Raw genomic sequence first — 17,106 nt, 5'->3', positions numbered from 1 at the left:
TAACACCAATTAAGGTAACTAAGCCAGGTCAAAAAATTCAGGTCGAATGAAGCTTTAAAACTAATTAAAACAATTCTTAACATGTTGGCGCTTCTTATCTGTCAAATTCAGGCACTATCCGTAAATTTAGGTAAAACATGTCAACAAATATCAAACTTGATTAGCTTTTCATAGTTTAAATTTTAAAAATCACGAATTTGTCGCTTAATTTGTTACAATAATACTTAAAACACTTAATCATACCATTTTGGTTGAATTGGAAAAATTATCCTTGAATTGGTCTTTTTCTGAAGCTAGAATTTGCAAACAAGAACAATTTTTAAAAATTTTGCTTTTCGTGGAGCAAAAACAATTAAAAGGGCATCAACTTACATAAAAGCGAAGCTCAACTTCGGAAACACAAAAGTTTATGTATCAGAGCGAGTGAAGCCTTATAAGCATTGACTGCCCTTCTGTAACACGTACCTAAACTGGTAATTTATATTGTTTACATCTATGATTTTTGCATTACATAATAAAAAAAAAGAGTTATAATAACTAAAACCTTGCTTTAAAAATGGCTTAAGAAATGGCTTGAGTACGTTTCAAATAGTTTGAATTAACGGGATATTGTCGCTTATTTTCTCAAACATTTGCAGATGATTAGACAAAAATCAAGTTATTAGAACTGAACACAGAGGCAAAGTTTCACTTCGCATACACAAGCAAAAATATGACCGATAATGCTACTGGGAAAAACTGAATGAAAAAAAGTTTTGAGTCTACAAATTTTTTTAAGTGGCGCACGCAAATAATGAGTCTACATAATCGCAAAGTGACGCAATCCAATTATAAAGCATTAGCAGTAACAGTCAATCTGAAAAAAAAATAAATTTACCACCTAACATGCCTTAATTTATAGAGCGGACGCATTTTAGTATACGAAAAAGTTCAATAAAACACTCGACCCTGCCCAGGTTTGAGCCCTCTTATTTTTTTGCTGGTCTCCTTCTCTAACTCTACGCTACAGATCCATGATACCTGGAAGCTAAAGTGTTATTTGTAATATAATAGTCTCTGTTAATATCCTTAGCATTGGCTGCACTTAATAGCTGGTTATTGATCAAAAAGAACACTTTCAAAATGAACACATTTTGTCGCAACACCATTTTAAGTTGAAAAAAAGAGAATTCATACTATAACACAAGCTTTGCTTGTGTAAAGACAATTGATTTTACACAAAAGAAGCATCACGAGACAATAGTTTATCATTTGTCATTGGATGTCTCAAATATTTACTGTGGTGAACAAATTGTCTGATTTTTGTGGAGGCATCCTTTGTGTACGGATTCCGGCTACAAAAACCTTTAACACGTTTAAAGGAAAGAAAGGTCTGTGGAATTTAGAAGCCAGAGAGCACACTTTTGTCTTCTTGTTTAAAACTAAGGTTGACGTCTTAATATCAAGTCGAGGTTCGTGCACAATGCGAATGGTATTTGATTTATCTTAAAAAACGCTTTTGGTAAGCAAAACAGCGCTTTTCGGTTTTCTCTGATAACGTATTTTTAATTGGCTTGAAGTTATGATATACCTCTGGAATATCATATAAACAAAAATGGTTCTCTGAGAAATCCTTTACGTGTTCTCCCAAATCTCATTTGCTTTAAAATTATTTTTACTTTAGATCGCTCGTATACTTTCCCAATTAGTCTGAATAATAAATACACGTGTTACAGCATCTCAAAAACATTCACTGTGTGTGCAGCTGTAGAAAAGCATTCTAAGAATTGAGAGGTAACTAAATAGACTGAAACGTTACCTTTGAGGAGTGTCTGAGCATTGCGTGCTTTGAGAGTGCGGAACTCGCTGCCGAGCTGTTCGAGTGTGGTGCCCTTGCAGGGTCTCTCCTTGACTGGACTGAATATCTTGTGCTGGATGTAGAACTGGAACGCCATCTCCGGCTCAGTCGCACACATCACACGACACATCTGGCAAAACACAACATTACACAGAAAGTACATTTTCTTGGGAATAAAAACCAATCAATTATATAATTCAAACCCCAACGAATTAATTAACTCTTTCATTGCCACCCAAAATACTTTTAGGATATTTTTTAAGCAGCAGCAATTTTCAGACTCAGTAAACTTTTCCTCGAATTTGCAACATTTCAAGTAAATAGATGTCAAAAAGTAACCATACAGGGAGTGCTGATGGAAGTTTAATTGTGTTCAGTGACCTTGAATTGTAGGAAGGGTTTGAGGAGGGTGAAGAGGAATGCGTCTTGTTCTATAATGAAGAGGAGGAAGTCCCAGAATGCGATGCCACAGTGGAGGGTGGAACCCATCTCCTTCACACACCCAGCCATCCACACCCAGTCCCGCTTCAGTCCATCGGGAAAGCAGGCCACCAGGAACTTCAGAGCTAACACACACTCAACATTGTATGCAACAATCAGAACACTCGTAGAGCAATATACTTGAAAATATATAACTGTTGATATGGTAAAAAAAAACAGTAACTTCACTGAGCGTGAAAATTTTTAAATATATTAATACACTCGGAGAATACATATGTGCTTTCTTTGACCTTAGCCATCGTGAAACCAAACCCAGAACTCGTAAGCCCATCTATAGCTGCATTGAACGGAGATCAATCGCGGACAATAAGACGTAATTGGCTGCTAACCTAGGAACCCACTCTCGAAGAAGGAGTCGAACATAGCTCCGGCCGAGTCAGCCGAGGAGGGATTATGTGGGGGGTTGGGGGAGTTGTTCACCGCCTTGGGCACATGAGTCACATTCTCAATATTCAGTCCAGGTGCCGCTGGATTGGAGGTGGACCCAACTGTGGAGTTGACGACGACAGCCGAGTTGGTTCCGTTGCTGTTGGATGAGGAGGAGGAGGAGTTTTGGGAGGTGGCCCTGCCATGGTGCAGACTGGAGGAGGGTAGCATGGTGTTGAAGATGGTATGACAGATAAAGGACACGTCGTCTGTGCGCATTCTGGGACAGTCTAAAGTGAACCAAAAAAAACACATCATCACAACCAAAGTTATGAAAATTGCAGTTGCTGCTATTTTACAGCTGCTATTTTAATTTGATTTTTGAGCTCAATGAAAAATTTAAGTTCAAATTGATATGAAGTTTCAATTTTAAGGAATCTTGGAAAAAATAGTAGGATACTTCTGTGAGCACTACTTGAGACAACTAGAGAAAAGATAACGCGACATCGATGATTTTTTTCTAATCCAAAAAATCGTGATACAAAAAAGTAGTTTGTGTAAGCAAAGTGTGTTGTGATGTGACCTTGTCTGTTGCTGCCCATATGTGTGAACAGGGGAATGAGGAGGTTGATGAAGATGTTCTCAGCTTTTTCCTGGCCACAGATGATCCTACAGTTCGTGTTCAAGATCTGATCCAATGGATAGTCAGCCTACAAATACATATTGTACACTATAGTTTAAACATAGGTACATTCAAAACGCTTCTTAGTCGAAAATAGAAAATTCGTTCAAATAAAAAGAAACTACAATTTTTGAAGCTACAATTCAGGAAGATAGTTTTATAATTGTGAAAACTTGAATATATTTTTTCTTTAAAAAATGCACATAAGATCATCATGTCTGTAAAATAATTAGACTTTCATTTTGAGATGTCAAATATTACTTCTAGGAAAAACAAAATCCAGTCACCGGACAAAAAATTTTTGATTTTAATGGGCGAATGAACGATTTTTTTTAAGACATTTTTGGCGTTTTCCCTGCAACTATTTAAAAAAATTCTAGAAGAAAGTATTTGAAAGGAGCACACGGGATCAAAGTTTGAGCAATTTTGTTTTGAAAGCGTAGAATTGAATAAATAGTTTCAGAAACGTACTTGCTGTGGAAAATCATTGCAAACAACCCAAGTAATTAGAACTTATGGGTTTCATTTGGTTTTTTGGGAGGCTGCTGAGCTTAAGTTACTCTTACTGCCGCGGAAAAACGACAGACAAAAGGAAAAAAAGTTACTTGGTACGGCTTCAATAAACCAGCTAAATATTTAAGAGTTACTTCGCGCTGACGACTAAAAGAAGCCAAAAAACAGAACTATTTCAACAAATATTACGATATATTCACTGCCCCGATCCATACCCAGATCCCTCATAAGCAGTTATGTTATCTCTAAGTGTTGTTGGACCTTCTGGTATAAGCCCTCAAGACCTTTTTAATGCATGTATCGTCAAAACATACGACAGTTTTTTTGCTGCCGGACCAAGAACTCTTTTAAATTTTTTGACTGTCGCTTTTCCACAACATTAAGAGTAATTCAAGCTCATCAGCTTCCCAAAGAACAAATTTTAACTCATTAATTTAAATTTATTCTTTTGTTGTTTGTAAGGAAGTTTCCACAGCAAGAATGCCCTTAAAACTAGTTATGATGTACTGGCTATTTAACGCCTCCAAAACAATCTCTCAACATTTTATCGATTCAACTCCTTCCAATTAGTTCATCTAGTATATGTCAAGCTTTAAACACTCTATTTTAATGAATAAGAATACGACATAAACGTTAAGAAAAAAATGTTCATTTGCTCGATGAAATCAATAAATTGTAACTTCTTTGATCCATAATTGTACAAACAACCACAAGCTATCTTTTCGACTAAGAATTTCAAGGGTGATATTTGTGCCTTTCGGCAGATAGGGGCAAACAGTCGAACTGAAAGAATAATAATATTTTACAAGAGAAAGAATGAACCAATATAAAGGGTAGCATGAGATGTTCTGGGTTAGCAAGTGATGGAGGTGAACTGATGATAACTAATGTGAAAGAACTAATGTGAAGAATAATGTTTACTAAAATCAAAAAATTTGAATCAATTAGATCCTCTAGAAGTTCTCAAAGTGTTTTTTTTTCATTAATAAGCCTGCAAGTGTTTTAGCTTGAAAAGAATCTATTTAGCCTAAAATTCGATTATTTGACAAAATTTTTGAAATGGCGAACTAGGTTCGCTACAGTGCGGAACTTTCTGTGCTACTTGCACAGCTACCGGTTACTCTCTGGCTGTAGTATAGTTCTATAAATAGTGCTGAAATCGTGGTAGAGAAAACACTTTGCCAGCTAGGTAAATTTGGTAGGTGCAGCATAGGTCATCAGTTGGCTTCAAATGCTTCGAGATCAATTTCACTCGATATCTACCTTGCTCGAGCTGAGTAGTTTAGTTGCTTTTCTAATGTTTTGTTGTTGAAGATGATTTCTGGCAGCAAGATACGTATAAGTGTTTTATTATCATTAATTGGGAAGGTTAAAAACTAAGTAAGAAACCAGTTAGATGACTAAGTTATCGCAGAGCTACACATGATTAGAAAACGCGGACCAACAACATCTTCATAAGCACGCGTCCAGGACAGGAAATTATGCTTCATTAACCACAAGACAAGTTGAAGACACTTTCACTCTTGTTAAATCCTATCTACTCTACAGTGAGTTAATCTTCACGCGATCTCAGGTTATTTCACACTCCGAATTCCACAGCTTATCTTTTGGTCCAGTTTACAAACCGATTTGTGAAAAGTGAGCGCTTGAAAGAAATTTCCAGCGCTGTTTGCGCGACTGGCGCGCGGTTGCTGGTTGAAGATGGCGGCGTTGCCGAGTTGTATGGCGGTCAATTGTGGTCTGCGGCTCAGTTGGATACTGCGGAAGCGCAGGTGTGAGTGCGGGTGGGCCTCGTACTAACGAACAAATGAGTGCATTCCATACATGAACGTAATCTCTCAACTTTCTCCAAGTTTTTCTTACTGTTGGAAGACAGTTTATCTTAACAAAATCACTTCAAACTGCCATCTTGCAGCTCATATGTAAATTTGCACATCTTGTGCGAAAAATAAAATTAAATCTATCAAAGTAAAGTTTGTAGCTAACGCAACACAAACAGAAAGATACTTCCTTGTAATAAAAAAAAACGTATTAAAAAAATTTTGGAACCCAGATGAGTCTAAAGCGCGAACATCGAATGTGGCGCTTGTTCTCGGACACTTCCAATTGACTTCAGTTTGAAATTCACAGAGAAAAATTGGCCAATGATGTCCCTTTGCAGTGCAAGTAGCCAGAATTTTTCAACTAGAGTAATCCAAGCCAAACGATTTTTTAAAAAATTGTATAAGTTTTTTCTCTAATTTTTCCTTTTTTAGACGGGTGGACATAATTGAATTATATACCACAGTGAACATTGTAATCTTCTTAGCCATTCCTCCCAGTAAAAGGGCATTAATTCAGACCCGTTTTTCTTGACAGTGAGCGGATTCTAATAAAAAAACTATTTTGAAAAGCGAATCGCGACAAGTAGGGCTTCAATGCGATACCACACTAAACATCCCCCGAATTTTCCTTGAGGTACCTAATCGAGTGGAGAAAACCCATCCTACGCCATAGTTCGTTCCGACTTGAAGAAGAGATCGGAACAAAAAGCGTAATAACAATGGCTTGGAAGTAGAAAAAAATAATGCCAAAGCTAAACCATTGTTAGATCATTCAGCTAAATTGAAACTAATCATACAGAAACGTGTGAAAAAAAGTAGCGCCTTTTCAAAAAATCAAAAAAGTACAAATTAATTGTTATCATGATTTGCATATTTTATGACCCCATTTGGGTTGATCGATTACAAGTGAAATCATTTTTGTATGATTTACTCATTTTATAAATGGTATAGAAAAATGGTATTCCCAAAACTTGACTGCAAAATTTTACACTAATATGGTTTTTATCTGCCTGATCATAGGACATTAATTGAAAGAGTTTTAGAAGAATTGATTCAATTTTTAAGAATCACATGCGAGCTAGATTTCAAACTGACTTTCAACTTAAAAAACTCTTTACAATGTCAAAACAACCGATCAATAATTAGGAAGTAAGTGAAGTATAATTTGATGCCATTTTGAGGCTCATTAGGTGGAATAGGGCCTCTTATGCGAAAGAAAATTAAAAATCATGAATTAAAGTAAAAGTTGATACTAACGCATCATATACAAAAAGGTACTTTCCTTGTCATAAAAAAGCGTAGTCAAATTATTTGCAACCCAGATGACTCAAACGCTAATGAAAGTAAGCAAAAATTAACTTCAAAAAATGAACTTTTAATTTAATTTTTCCAATGATTTTAAAATTTTTGTTAAAAAAATGAACAATCAAGTAACACTTTTCGGAACCTAGGATAAAACAAACAAAATAGTAATAATAATTTTATTTTCAAGCCAAAATTGATAATATATCGTCTTTGAAATTGTACGTCGGCTTGGGAGAATACCAAAAAGGCATCAGTCTGTCGTGTAGCATCTCCATTTCAAAAAAATTACTTTGCTATTTATAACTTGAACCTCCTCTGAAAATTATAAGAATCAAAACTTTATACAAATTGTACAAAGAGGCGAAGCTGAGCTTCGCAACACTTGCGATGCAAATCACACACTGTGGTACAAAATAGAGAATGAAAAAAGGCAAGTCAAAAAAATTCTGAAAAGTTATGTTGGAAAAAATTACTTGAAAAAACAACTTGGCAAAAGTTGAAAATTTACCATAAAAAAACTCATATTTGTATCGGATGAAGATCACTAACAGCCCTTAAAAAGTAGAAAGCATTTACCGAGCGGCCACAAAAGCGAGAAATTTTGGGTCGAAACCTGTTGAGCCGAAAAGAAAACGACCCATCCAATTGAAACACATAATCCCAAACGGATATATTTTGCCCTCGAAATTACGCCAAATAAGTTGACTGAAACGATTTAACATTAATTAAGACTGTTTGAATATTTAAAAAAAACGATAAAAAAAACTCAAAATCAGACATGGTAAATTTACAAACTTGTGAAACTCAGTTATAGTTAAAACTGTTTAAATCGGAACAAAAGCCATGCTTTAGTAAATATTAAAAGCAGGAAACATACCTTTAAAAACCAACAATATATGTTTTTGATCCTATTTTCTTTTATTTTTTTTTACCAATTTTACTTTGTTTTTTTTGGCAGTTTGACCTATAGTACCGTCGGCATGATTTCCAACAACCGGAGCTTTATGTAACAAATGATATGACTAATGAAGTTTGAAAACCGTAAAAATTTGCAATCACACCTTCGAATGAAATTGGCATGGTAGAATAATGAAGTTGCACTTGTGTATAGACAGTGTGTGATCTTAACAGCATACTACTTTAATAGCATAACAGTCCAGAGGCATACAACTAATCGTCTATTTTTCAAACTCGTAAAATAAAGGCGAAAACAGTAGAGACCACCGCAGTCGCGCTATTGTGTTGCCAGCTTGCCCACTGACAACCTTAAGCCCATAATCAGGACAATCAGCTAAGTAGTTTTGATTGTTGAAATATCGCGGTCAAATTTTTAGCCAGCCAGACTATTTTGCATGTAACTGGATCGATGTGCTGCTAAAGTTATGTAGGCGTTATATACTCGTAAAGAGAACAAACATAACATTACCTTAATCTTAAGGACATAGCATACATGCAATTTATACTGAAAAAAGACACGCAAAAAGATCACATCAACTGATAGTTCTCTGCATTTTAAACTAAATTTCGATGATAATTTTTGATAAAAATAGCACCCAATAAGAAAAAATGAACAAAACTTTTTTCCCGCAAGATTCAAATTTTTGAAAATTGGTCATTTTCCGAGAGTATTCGTTTCTGCAATTCTAGAATCTATTTTCAAATTAAAAATCATTTTTGTATTTAAAACAAAGATTCATTTTTATCAAACTTCAAAGAAATGATTTTATTTTTGAAAGTAAATTCGAAGAATAAATAAATTTGCGCGTTATTTGCACTCCCGGATTATTTTTAATAGCCATATATGACGCGACTTATGGTTTCCGAGGAGCCATTAATGGCACATCTCACGGTTATGGCGCTTCTGCATGGGTGAGGAACCCGTATGGATATTTTGATTCGATTCTAAAGACAGGATGACAAGAGCTTTTCAATAACTCAACTAAACGGAGTCTTATCTCTACGTTTTAAATTGAATCTGATCAGTTGGCGAGAACAGTGATTATATAGATAGGAAAGAGGATAATTGGTCACGTAACGAAACTGATCTAACTAATATGTTCTGATGACACTAAAAATTATATCATGATGATGACGTAACTGAATTATTACATCATTTCCGGCGCAAACCTTGGCAGATCCGATCGTTCTACTGACGAGAATTCGAGCTCCGGAATAAAATAAGAGAGAGACGCCATTGTCTGCCATTGGTATGCGATTCACGGTAGTTCCCCGACGTGAATCCTACGAAAGGAGACATACACAGAGTTGGTCATAATTACCGATCACAATTATTGATAACATGAAATCATATTCTCTGCAGTCAGTAGAATTGAGCGTAGAATTATGAAATAAAGATTTGAGATACTATTGAATTCATCAAGATCCCTTTTACAAATTTTGAATGAAAACGGAAATAATTTCAACTGATAAAATCAACTTCTATAATCATTTGCTTTTCAAAATTCGAATGATTTACAATTTAACCATGAACTTTTGACATAAAACGTTTAAAGGCCTGCAAATGCTTGTGAAAACAAGCAAAATCTGAAAATTTCTTTTACCTTTAGCAGGTGCATTTGGAGGGCGGTGAGTCTGATCACAGCTGAGATGAAAGCTGGGGGAGGGGTGAGATTGATTCTTCCTAGAAGGGGCGTGCCCAGTTGCAGAATGGCCATCCCCTCACTTCCTCCTGGGGAACTGCCGTCGTCCAGAACTAAGTTGAGAGACACAGAGAGAAACGCCTGAAATCGAGCAATCGAATATATTTTAAATTGGATGCTACTGAGCGTATTCCCTTTCGGATGTCGAAACAAACTAGCTATTCTGGTGTGACTATGAACTCATTTTCTTTTTCATCCAAATTTAAGGTGGTGTGAGAATAAATTGATAATTCAGTATTGAATTTTTGCTATTTTGACTTAAAATTAAACCGGTTGACTTAAGTGGTTTGAGCTTAATTTCAGTTTTAAAATATTTTTTTCCTGTTGCCAAGAGTAGAATACATACCGTATCGGGGGAAACATTGCTGCAATGCATATTGTAATTCTTTTTCTTCTTTATTCGGACAAACTTTTTTTTAAAGGTTTGTCCAAATTTTGTAAAATTGGAGCCAATGAACCTAATAGTCACGAATTTTGAGCTAGTTACACAACAACCGAATACTCTGGTCTTTTTATCTATCTTTAATTGTTCCGACCATTTGAAAAATTTAGAGTGAACCTTGTATTCGGGTGTGTTTTAGCTTTTTGTTTTTTGTTTTCCACGCAAAATCAGCTGCCAGAAACAATCATCGGAATGTGTCGAGTGATATATCATATTAAAGCCCTTTTAGTCGTGATTCGAGCGACTATTGAAAATTTAGAAAAAAAATTTCTCAGTGTCGAAAAAAACCGGTTCGAAACTTTTGACCGCTTAAAAAAGCTGAATTTAGGCCATGAAATTTTAGTTTTACTTAAACACAAATAGATTTAGAAAGTTTTTAGCGCCATTTTGAGAAAAAATGCAAAAACTGAAAACTTTCTTAAATTTTTTAACGTTTTTTATTTGCTAGTCATTTTTCAAACTGTTTTCAAATTGGCTTATTCGAATATGACTATCAAATAAACCTAATTTTTTTTTATTGTTCAGGTCCTACCATCACACCACACAGAAAAAAAACGACACTAAATTTAAAAAAAAAAAACATTTTTTTTTGTATTTTCTTAGGACTATCGTCGAAGCATTCTCTGCTATTTGCTATCCTTGTTATCAGATGATATTATACGAAATCATAAAATACGTACCAACTATTTCAACGGTAATTTCGGATATGAAAGCAAATTGGAACAAGGATTGCCGGTTATTGTGCAAGTAGCACAGAATGTTCCGAACATGGTCTTTAGAAAATTACGGTTTAGAAAGTTTTTTTTTCCAAAATAGTGTAATTTTTTCGCCTTTGTGTGATGAAAGAGTCTGACGTTGAAATATAATTTAGGCATATTAGACAGTCATAGTAATATAGGCAAATTGGACAAAAATTTTTGTACAAAATTGATTAGAATAACTAAAAAAAAAAATTTCCTTTGAAAACTTTCCTTTTGAAGTTTTTGGTTCCCAAAAGGAAAGTAAAAAACTCTAAAAACTAGTTATATTTGCTTAAAATTAAGTTTTTAGGTCTTAATTTAGGCATAATTCAGCTGTTGTAAGCCTGCTCCCATTGCTTCATTCGCTCGAATTAAAACGAAAAATCGAAATTTTCAAACCAATTTTTCTCAACACTGGGAAATTTTTTTGTACATTTTGTAATGTGGTTCAAATCACAACTGAAAGGGCTTTAATATGATATCTCACTCAATCCAGCCCGATGATTATTTGTGGTACCACCTGATTTTGCGTGGAAAACAAAAAGAAAAAACTAAAATACGAATACAAAATTCCTCCTCATTTTTCAGATGGTTGGAACAAGCTGGTTTTTGTCTGTTGTGAACAGACAATTCCGACCATAGTCATCTTAGGAAGAAAAACAAATAGAAAAAAAAATTTGCATCGTGAGCGAATAAACTATTCAGCAGGCATTTGTTCTTCATCTATTAACTCCTTACCACCCTCTTTGGTACTATTTTAAGCAATCCATTTCCGGCCAACCAACCCTAAAGTTTTTTAAAGGCGCCTTGGGCGCCAATGTATACGTTTATACATTGCCAAAAAATCTTTCACCAAAAAATACACCAGAAAATTTGGTCACAATAGGGTCGTTATTATGTTTTTGGGAGAATTCAAGTTGTTGTTGTTGTTGCTACACAGGTAATTAAGGTAATTGAGAATTCAGGTAACCGATTTGGTCGACAAACCTATTTAAACCCGCCCCCCATTGGCAAAAATTCTATATCAGTCCTCGCATGAGGGCAAGGCATGTACATGTACAATTAAAACAGAAATGTTCCAAAAAGAGGCAAGTTGAAAAAAAACTACCAAGTGCTCAAAAATCTATGCTCACATTTGCAGCGAACTCGAATCTCTAATTTGCTACCTTGAAAAAGTGGCTTGTATCAAAACAATAGCCACTGCTTGTGTGGTTATAACATACTGCTAATCGGGTTAAAAGAACATAGAATTCTGCACCACATACCTTCATAGCTGCTGAGTGCGCAACATAGGGCTGTTTGAGGAGTGTCAAGTAGACACCCTTCACCATGTTGCTAACAAAGTCCCAGTCCACTTGTCTCTGAAACAAACAAACAAAAAAAGTGGTGAACATTTGAAATAAACCAGGTTTTAAAGATTTGATCATAAACAAAACTTTAAATTCGAAAGTGAAAAAAAAACAAAGTTTCAAAATTCACAAAACATAGAATGTATGCAGCGATCGTTTTAATTATAATAATTCTGAAATAATACTATAAATCCCTAAAAATCCCTGCTTTATTGCGTATGTTTGAGCGGCGCTATGTCTTGAGAATTGAATTTGACCTAAGGCTAAAATCGGGTAAGGTTATCACACTTTTATTTCGTGTGGAAACATTTAAAAGCATACTCTGATAGCGTGTTTCTTTGTGATCTTGAGGAACACCTTCTCCAGTCGCTTGAGGAGGGAGTTGAGCACATTCCTGTTCGCCTCCGAGGACCAGTCTGTGTTTGGGACCAATTCCGTGATGTACCTCTGCAGGCCATAGCAGCCCATAGTGAGGGGGTCATGAGGAGCCACTTTGAGAAGTGCCAGGGCCACCTCCATCAGACGCTACACAAACCCCCCATTCACAAATCAAGTCACAAATTTAAGCTATTATCAAAATATTCAAGGGTTTGGTTTACCTTGACCAATTGAACGATCCCCCACCCATTCGGTTCAGGGGGAATAAATTTCACTTGGTTACTGTAACAAATTACTTGTGCACATGGATTCACTTGGATTGTTCATACATTATGGCCGGTTTAATGTATACGGTAAACATGATTTATGTACGCCTGAACTTCATTTTAAAATATTTTAAAATGATGTATAGAAATCCTCGTGAGCTAATTTTAATGGCCATTTCGGCAAACTGCGTGTACTTGTAGAGCTGTTACGGGCAATAACCGGACGAACACCAACCGAGTGGGTTTTGGCGTCGATAATTTCGAAGTTGGTGCAGGGGGAGGAGGAGTTCTTGCTGCTCTCCTCCAACAGGAGGCGTCGCAACTCAGTGGCCCTGGTGTGACACATGGTGTGGCAGATGGTGGCGAAGTGGAGCAGACTGCACCTGGGCTCCCTGAACTCCCTGTACACACTCTCGTCCTCCCCCAGACTCATTCGGTACTTCCTCTCCTTCACCTCCGTCATGCTCCTGCCAACACCACAATTTATCCAAAACACTGCTACAACAAAAGTAAAATACACGCAACAAATAATACAAAACGAATTGACAAGCAAACGAGCTCTTCAGTGAGCGGAAAACCATTGTTATGCTCTTCATTGCAAATAAAATGTGTTTTTATTTGTATATACCCGCTTATTTTTTAAACTGGTTCGATGGTCGTGAGTAGGTCAATTTTAAGTGGTGATTGGGTAAAAAATATTCTAGGGGCGACTCACACAAACAGCGTTTTTTTCGTGTGCCCAGGAATCATTCCAGCAACCAATAGTCTCTTAGATGAAAAAAAGTTCAGCAAATAGATTTGAATTTATACATGATGAAAACTTTTACACGTTCTTAGAGGAAAAGATGTAATGAATGACTCACATTATCCGCAAATTTACTCTATGTGGCTCCCAAGTACCAGACACCGGCTTGCCCCCAGTGTAGATGAAACTACCCTTTGGCTGTGTGAATGACCTCGGCAGTCCTCCCCCGCCTAACACTTTTCCCCCTCCCTGTCCCGCTGACTTGCCCTGATGGGAGCTTATGAGGATGGAGGAATTGCGTCTGATGTTGCTAGAAGACACTAGCTCCATCTTGCTGCTGGTTCCATTGAATGCATTCCTGCGGAACAGCAAAACATCGACACAGTCAATAGATTGATGATATAGTTTTTTTTGCACATACAACGATCGGTTATTTGAAACGCTGCAGAAAATTTTCAGTTTGTGTAAGTTTTTGAGCTATGCGACTCAATTGATCTCTCAAAAGTTGTTTATTAGTTTGATATGGTTATCTCCGAAAAAGGCGGGTTCTTTTATTGTGAAAAAAATTATTGATTGAATTTACTTCGCGAATGACTCGCAAACAGCCGCCAGTCCCTTGACACAAGAAGACAGCTGCTGGATGCAAATCAGCTCGGCCTTGGCAGCCCCTCCAGTATTCTTCATCAGTCTAGTTGTGTTCTTAGTGGCTGTGATGTAGTGGGGAGTGAGTGCCTCCAACACCTTCAGCATCTGTTTGCCCCTCACACTCTCTGGCGCATATCCTATGGTGAGGACGCACAGTTGGATGATGTCCAGGATGGAGATGGTAGGGATCTCCTCCCGGTAGCAGAAGTCCTGCGAGGCAAAAATCAAAAACAATTACTTTTTCTCATCTGTTCCATCCTCTACACAGAAGCGAAGCGGAAAAAAAGATCGAATTACACCAATCGAGAGCTTGGGTCATAATGAAGTGCTCTTTACTAAACCTCCTTCATTTTGTCAAAATTAATTTTACGTGAAGCTATTTAAAGGATTTTTGATGTTCGAAACGTCAATTGACCTTTCAAGCATAAAAACTGAGCAGAATTTTGCTGAGGAGTTGCGAAATTGGAAAAGAGCCTAAGGACCCAGTGAACAACAATACGGAGCCAATCTGTGCACGGAATCCAAAGACAAGGCTTAAAACATGTTTCAAAATGTGAGTGGATTCCACTTAGAAAGTTTCGCTAAAAAACTCCAAAAACTGACTTTTCTTCAGTAAAACTAAGTTTTCAGCTTAAATTAGGCTTAAACAAGCGATTGCAATTACTAACTACCTTACTAGTTAGACCAAAAATTAGAGCTCGAAATTAGACCAAAATTGAAAATTTCAAACTGGTTTTTCTCGACACTGTGACACTTTTTTTGAAATTTTTTTATTGGCGTTCGAATCACGACTGAAAGGGCTTTAATATGATATATCACTCAACCCTGTACGATGATTATTTGTGGTAGCTGATTTTGCGTGGATAAAAAAAACTAAAAATTTTCAATGGTCGGAACAATGACAAAAAATGATATATATTTTATCTCAATTATCTGCACCATTTCAAAAAGATTTTCATATATAAACTGTAAGTTAAACCGAAAAAGCCTGCGCTTTGATTCTACAGCGATTGCCAGTAAAATACACCTGTCAAAACGCAAGAAAAAATCATTCTCAGCAGTTTTGTTTTCACTAAAGGTAACAACTTTTAAAGACCTTTCAAAGATGATCTATAACTTAAAAAACCTACCAAATTTTTGAGAGGTTTTGGATAATTGACCAAGTCCAGAATGTCCAGCGGATCTGACACATCTTCATCCAGGCAGATGAGCAAATCGTACAGTAGCTTGGACGGAACCTGTTTAAGCCAAACATAAATTCATTAATCCTCATGTAAGAAGAACTCTCTAGCAAGAATTTTTTAATTGTATACAATTCAAATTTTAGGAAAAAAGCCCAACGCATTAAAAATTCTTCGCGTTTTCCCATGAACACTCCCAGCTTAAAGCCCCTTTCTAATATTTTTTCAACATGGACTCTTAATTTACTAGGGCAATGAAGAGGGAAAAACCAACGGATCCTGCTGATATGAATACTGACTTTCTCCTGTGTGACGTAAGTGTGAGAAAGGGGATTGTCCACGTGGACCAGATGGGCTACTGATCCGAGGAACTGGAGCACAAATGGCTTCCGGTGGATGACGTAGAACTGTTTCACCACGAACTCAATACTCTTGCACACTATGCTGTCCTGTTTGCACTCGCGGTACATAGTGAACAACACTGGCATGATGTGCTGGTACCTGGATGAAACAAAAAACAAAATACACAATCAACATCGAATCACCACACCCACTCGGAGCACGTTAACGGTTATGTTTTCGACATTTCATTCATATGTAGCTCTACCCGGGAAAAGCCAATTTGCACAACCAGAATTAGAAGAACTCACAATTCATTAAAAAAGCGACAAGGTAAAGAAAGAATTACAAAGTTCTACTTCTACTATAGCTTTTGTACGTCTTTAAGAACCGGGATGCTTTGATTAGCTCTTCGCGTATATCAGTGTCTCTTCCGGGGAAATTGTTTTCGAGTACAACGGTTCCTTTAATGTTTCTACAAATTGGGTAAGAAATGCGTCAAACGCGGAACTATTTAACTGAATAAACTATAACTCGATAGTTGGATCTGAAATAAGAGAGAGTCCCACCAACCCCTTGAGTAGCATGGTCTGGTTGAATCTGATGGCGGCTGTGAGGTATGCAGCCAGAGTGAATCTCAATACCGAGCTCTCATCTGCATGTGTCACGATGGCCCCATTGTACACAGTCATGAATTTCACCAAGTCCCCACTGGCCCACGCGAAGTCACACGGCATCCGCTCGAACAGCGTCGACAGCAGCTAAACTCAACCAAAGTTCTGCTACTCCTGATATATTACACATTTTTGATTGTAAGGTTTTTGGATCGAATTCAAACTCAATCAACTGAAACGAATGTGTTCAGAATCTGCCAAAAATGAATGACGTAAAATTGCACCAAATGGCACCTGAAAAGAATTAGCACCAAATCGCTCCACCTCCAAAATCTGCCCTAGGCTTAGAGATATAAAAAAATGAACTTTAAGCAAACGTACTGTCATCACTCATATTTTGCTTCGAATTTAAACAATCTGTTTGATTCATGAGTATTATGAGTATAAAATTATTTCTCTCTTGATTGCATTTCAAAAACTGCACACACTAGTAGTTCGACAAATTGTAAGGCAATCCAAGATTTAATAATGTAGTTAAATAATTGTTTGGTTCAATCATCAACCTACAAATTTTTCGAGAAAAAGAATATGGTTTGTATCCAAAATCTTGTGACTGAGTCAGAGGACATAATTATTATCATTACAGATAAGATTGTTTTTAATTTTTGGAGATAGTTCTGTTGTAAGTTTAGGAAATTCGAAAGCAATCGAGGTAATAGT

General features: G+C 36.5%; 1 protein-coding gene across 10 annotated transcripts in view; it reads right to left on the bottom strand.

Moving 5' to 3' along the window:
• The window catches only part of LOC134850981 (protein unc-80 homolog), a 107,142-nt gene that overhangs the window by 43,137 nt on the left and 46,899 nt on the right, over nt 1-17,106 (bottom strand). For 7 of the 10 annotated variants that reach the window (XM_063866828.1, XM_063866827.1, XM_063866831.1 and 4 more), the window contains 15 exons: nt 16,346-16,533; nt 15,733-15,934; nt 15,383-15,490; nt 14,191-14,462; nt 13,726-13,965; nt 13,098-13,329; nt 12,540-12,743; nt 12,135-12,230; nt 9,589-9,768; nt 9,155-9,268; nt 5,525-5,695; nt 3,288-3,414; nt 2,668-2,994; nt 2,219-2,403; nt 1,799-1,967 (listed from right to left, as the gene is read on the bottom strand). In XM_063866828.1, the coding sequence (XP_063722898.1) occupies nt 1,799-1,967; nt 2,219-2,403; nt 2,668-2,994; nt 3,288-3,414; nt 5,525-5,695; nt 9,155-9,268; nt 9,589-9,768; nt 12,135-12,230; nt 12,540-12,743; nt 13,098-13,329; nt 13,726-13,965; nt 14,191-14,462; nt 15,383-15,490; nt 15,733-15,934; nt 16,346-16,533 (2,815 nt within the window). The remainder of the gene's footprint in view (nt 1-1,798; nt 1,968-2,218; nt 2,404-2,667; nt 2,995-3,287; nt 3,415-5,524; nt 5,696-9,154; nt 9,269-9,588; nt 9,769-12,134; nt 12,231-12,539; nt 12,744-13,097; nt 13,330-13,725; nt 13,966-14,190; nt 14,463-15,382; nt 15,491-15,732; nt 15,935-16,345; nt 16,534-17,106) is intronic. The other 3 variants (XM_063866836.1, XM_063866834.1, XM_063866837.1) reach the window with 3 other exon arrangements.

The sequence above is a fragment of the Symsagittifera roscoffensis genome, chromosome 7 (genome assembly GCF_963678635.1).
Source record: "Symsagittifera roscoffensis chromosome 7, txSymRosc1.1, whole genome shotgun sequence".
In the NCBI taxonomy this organism is placed as follows: Eukaryota; Metazoa; Xenacoelomorpha; order Acoela; family Convolutidae; genus Symsagittifera; species Symsagittifera roscoffensis.
This window is presented reverse-complemented; position numbering and strand designations above follow the sequence as displayed.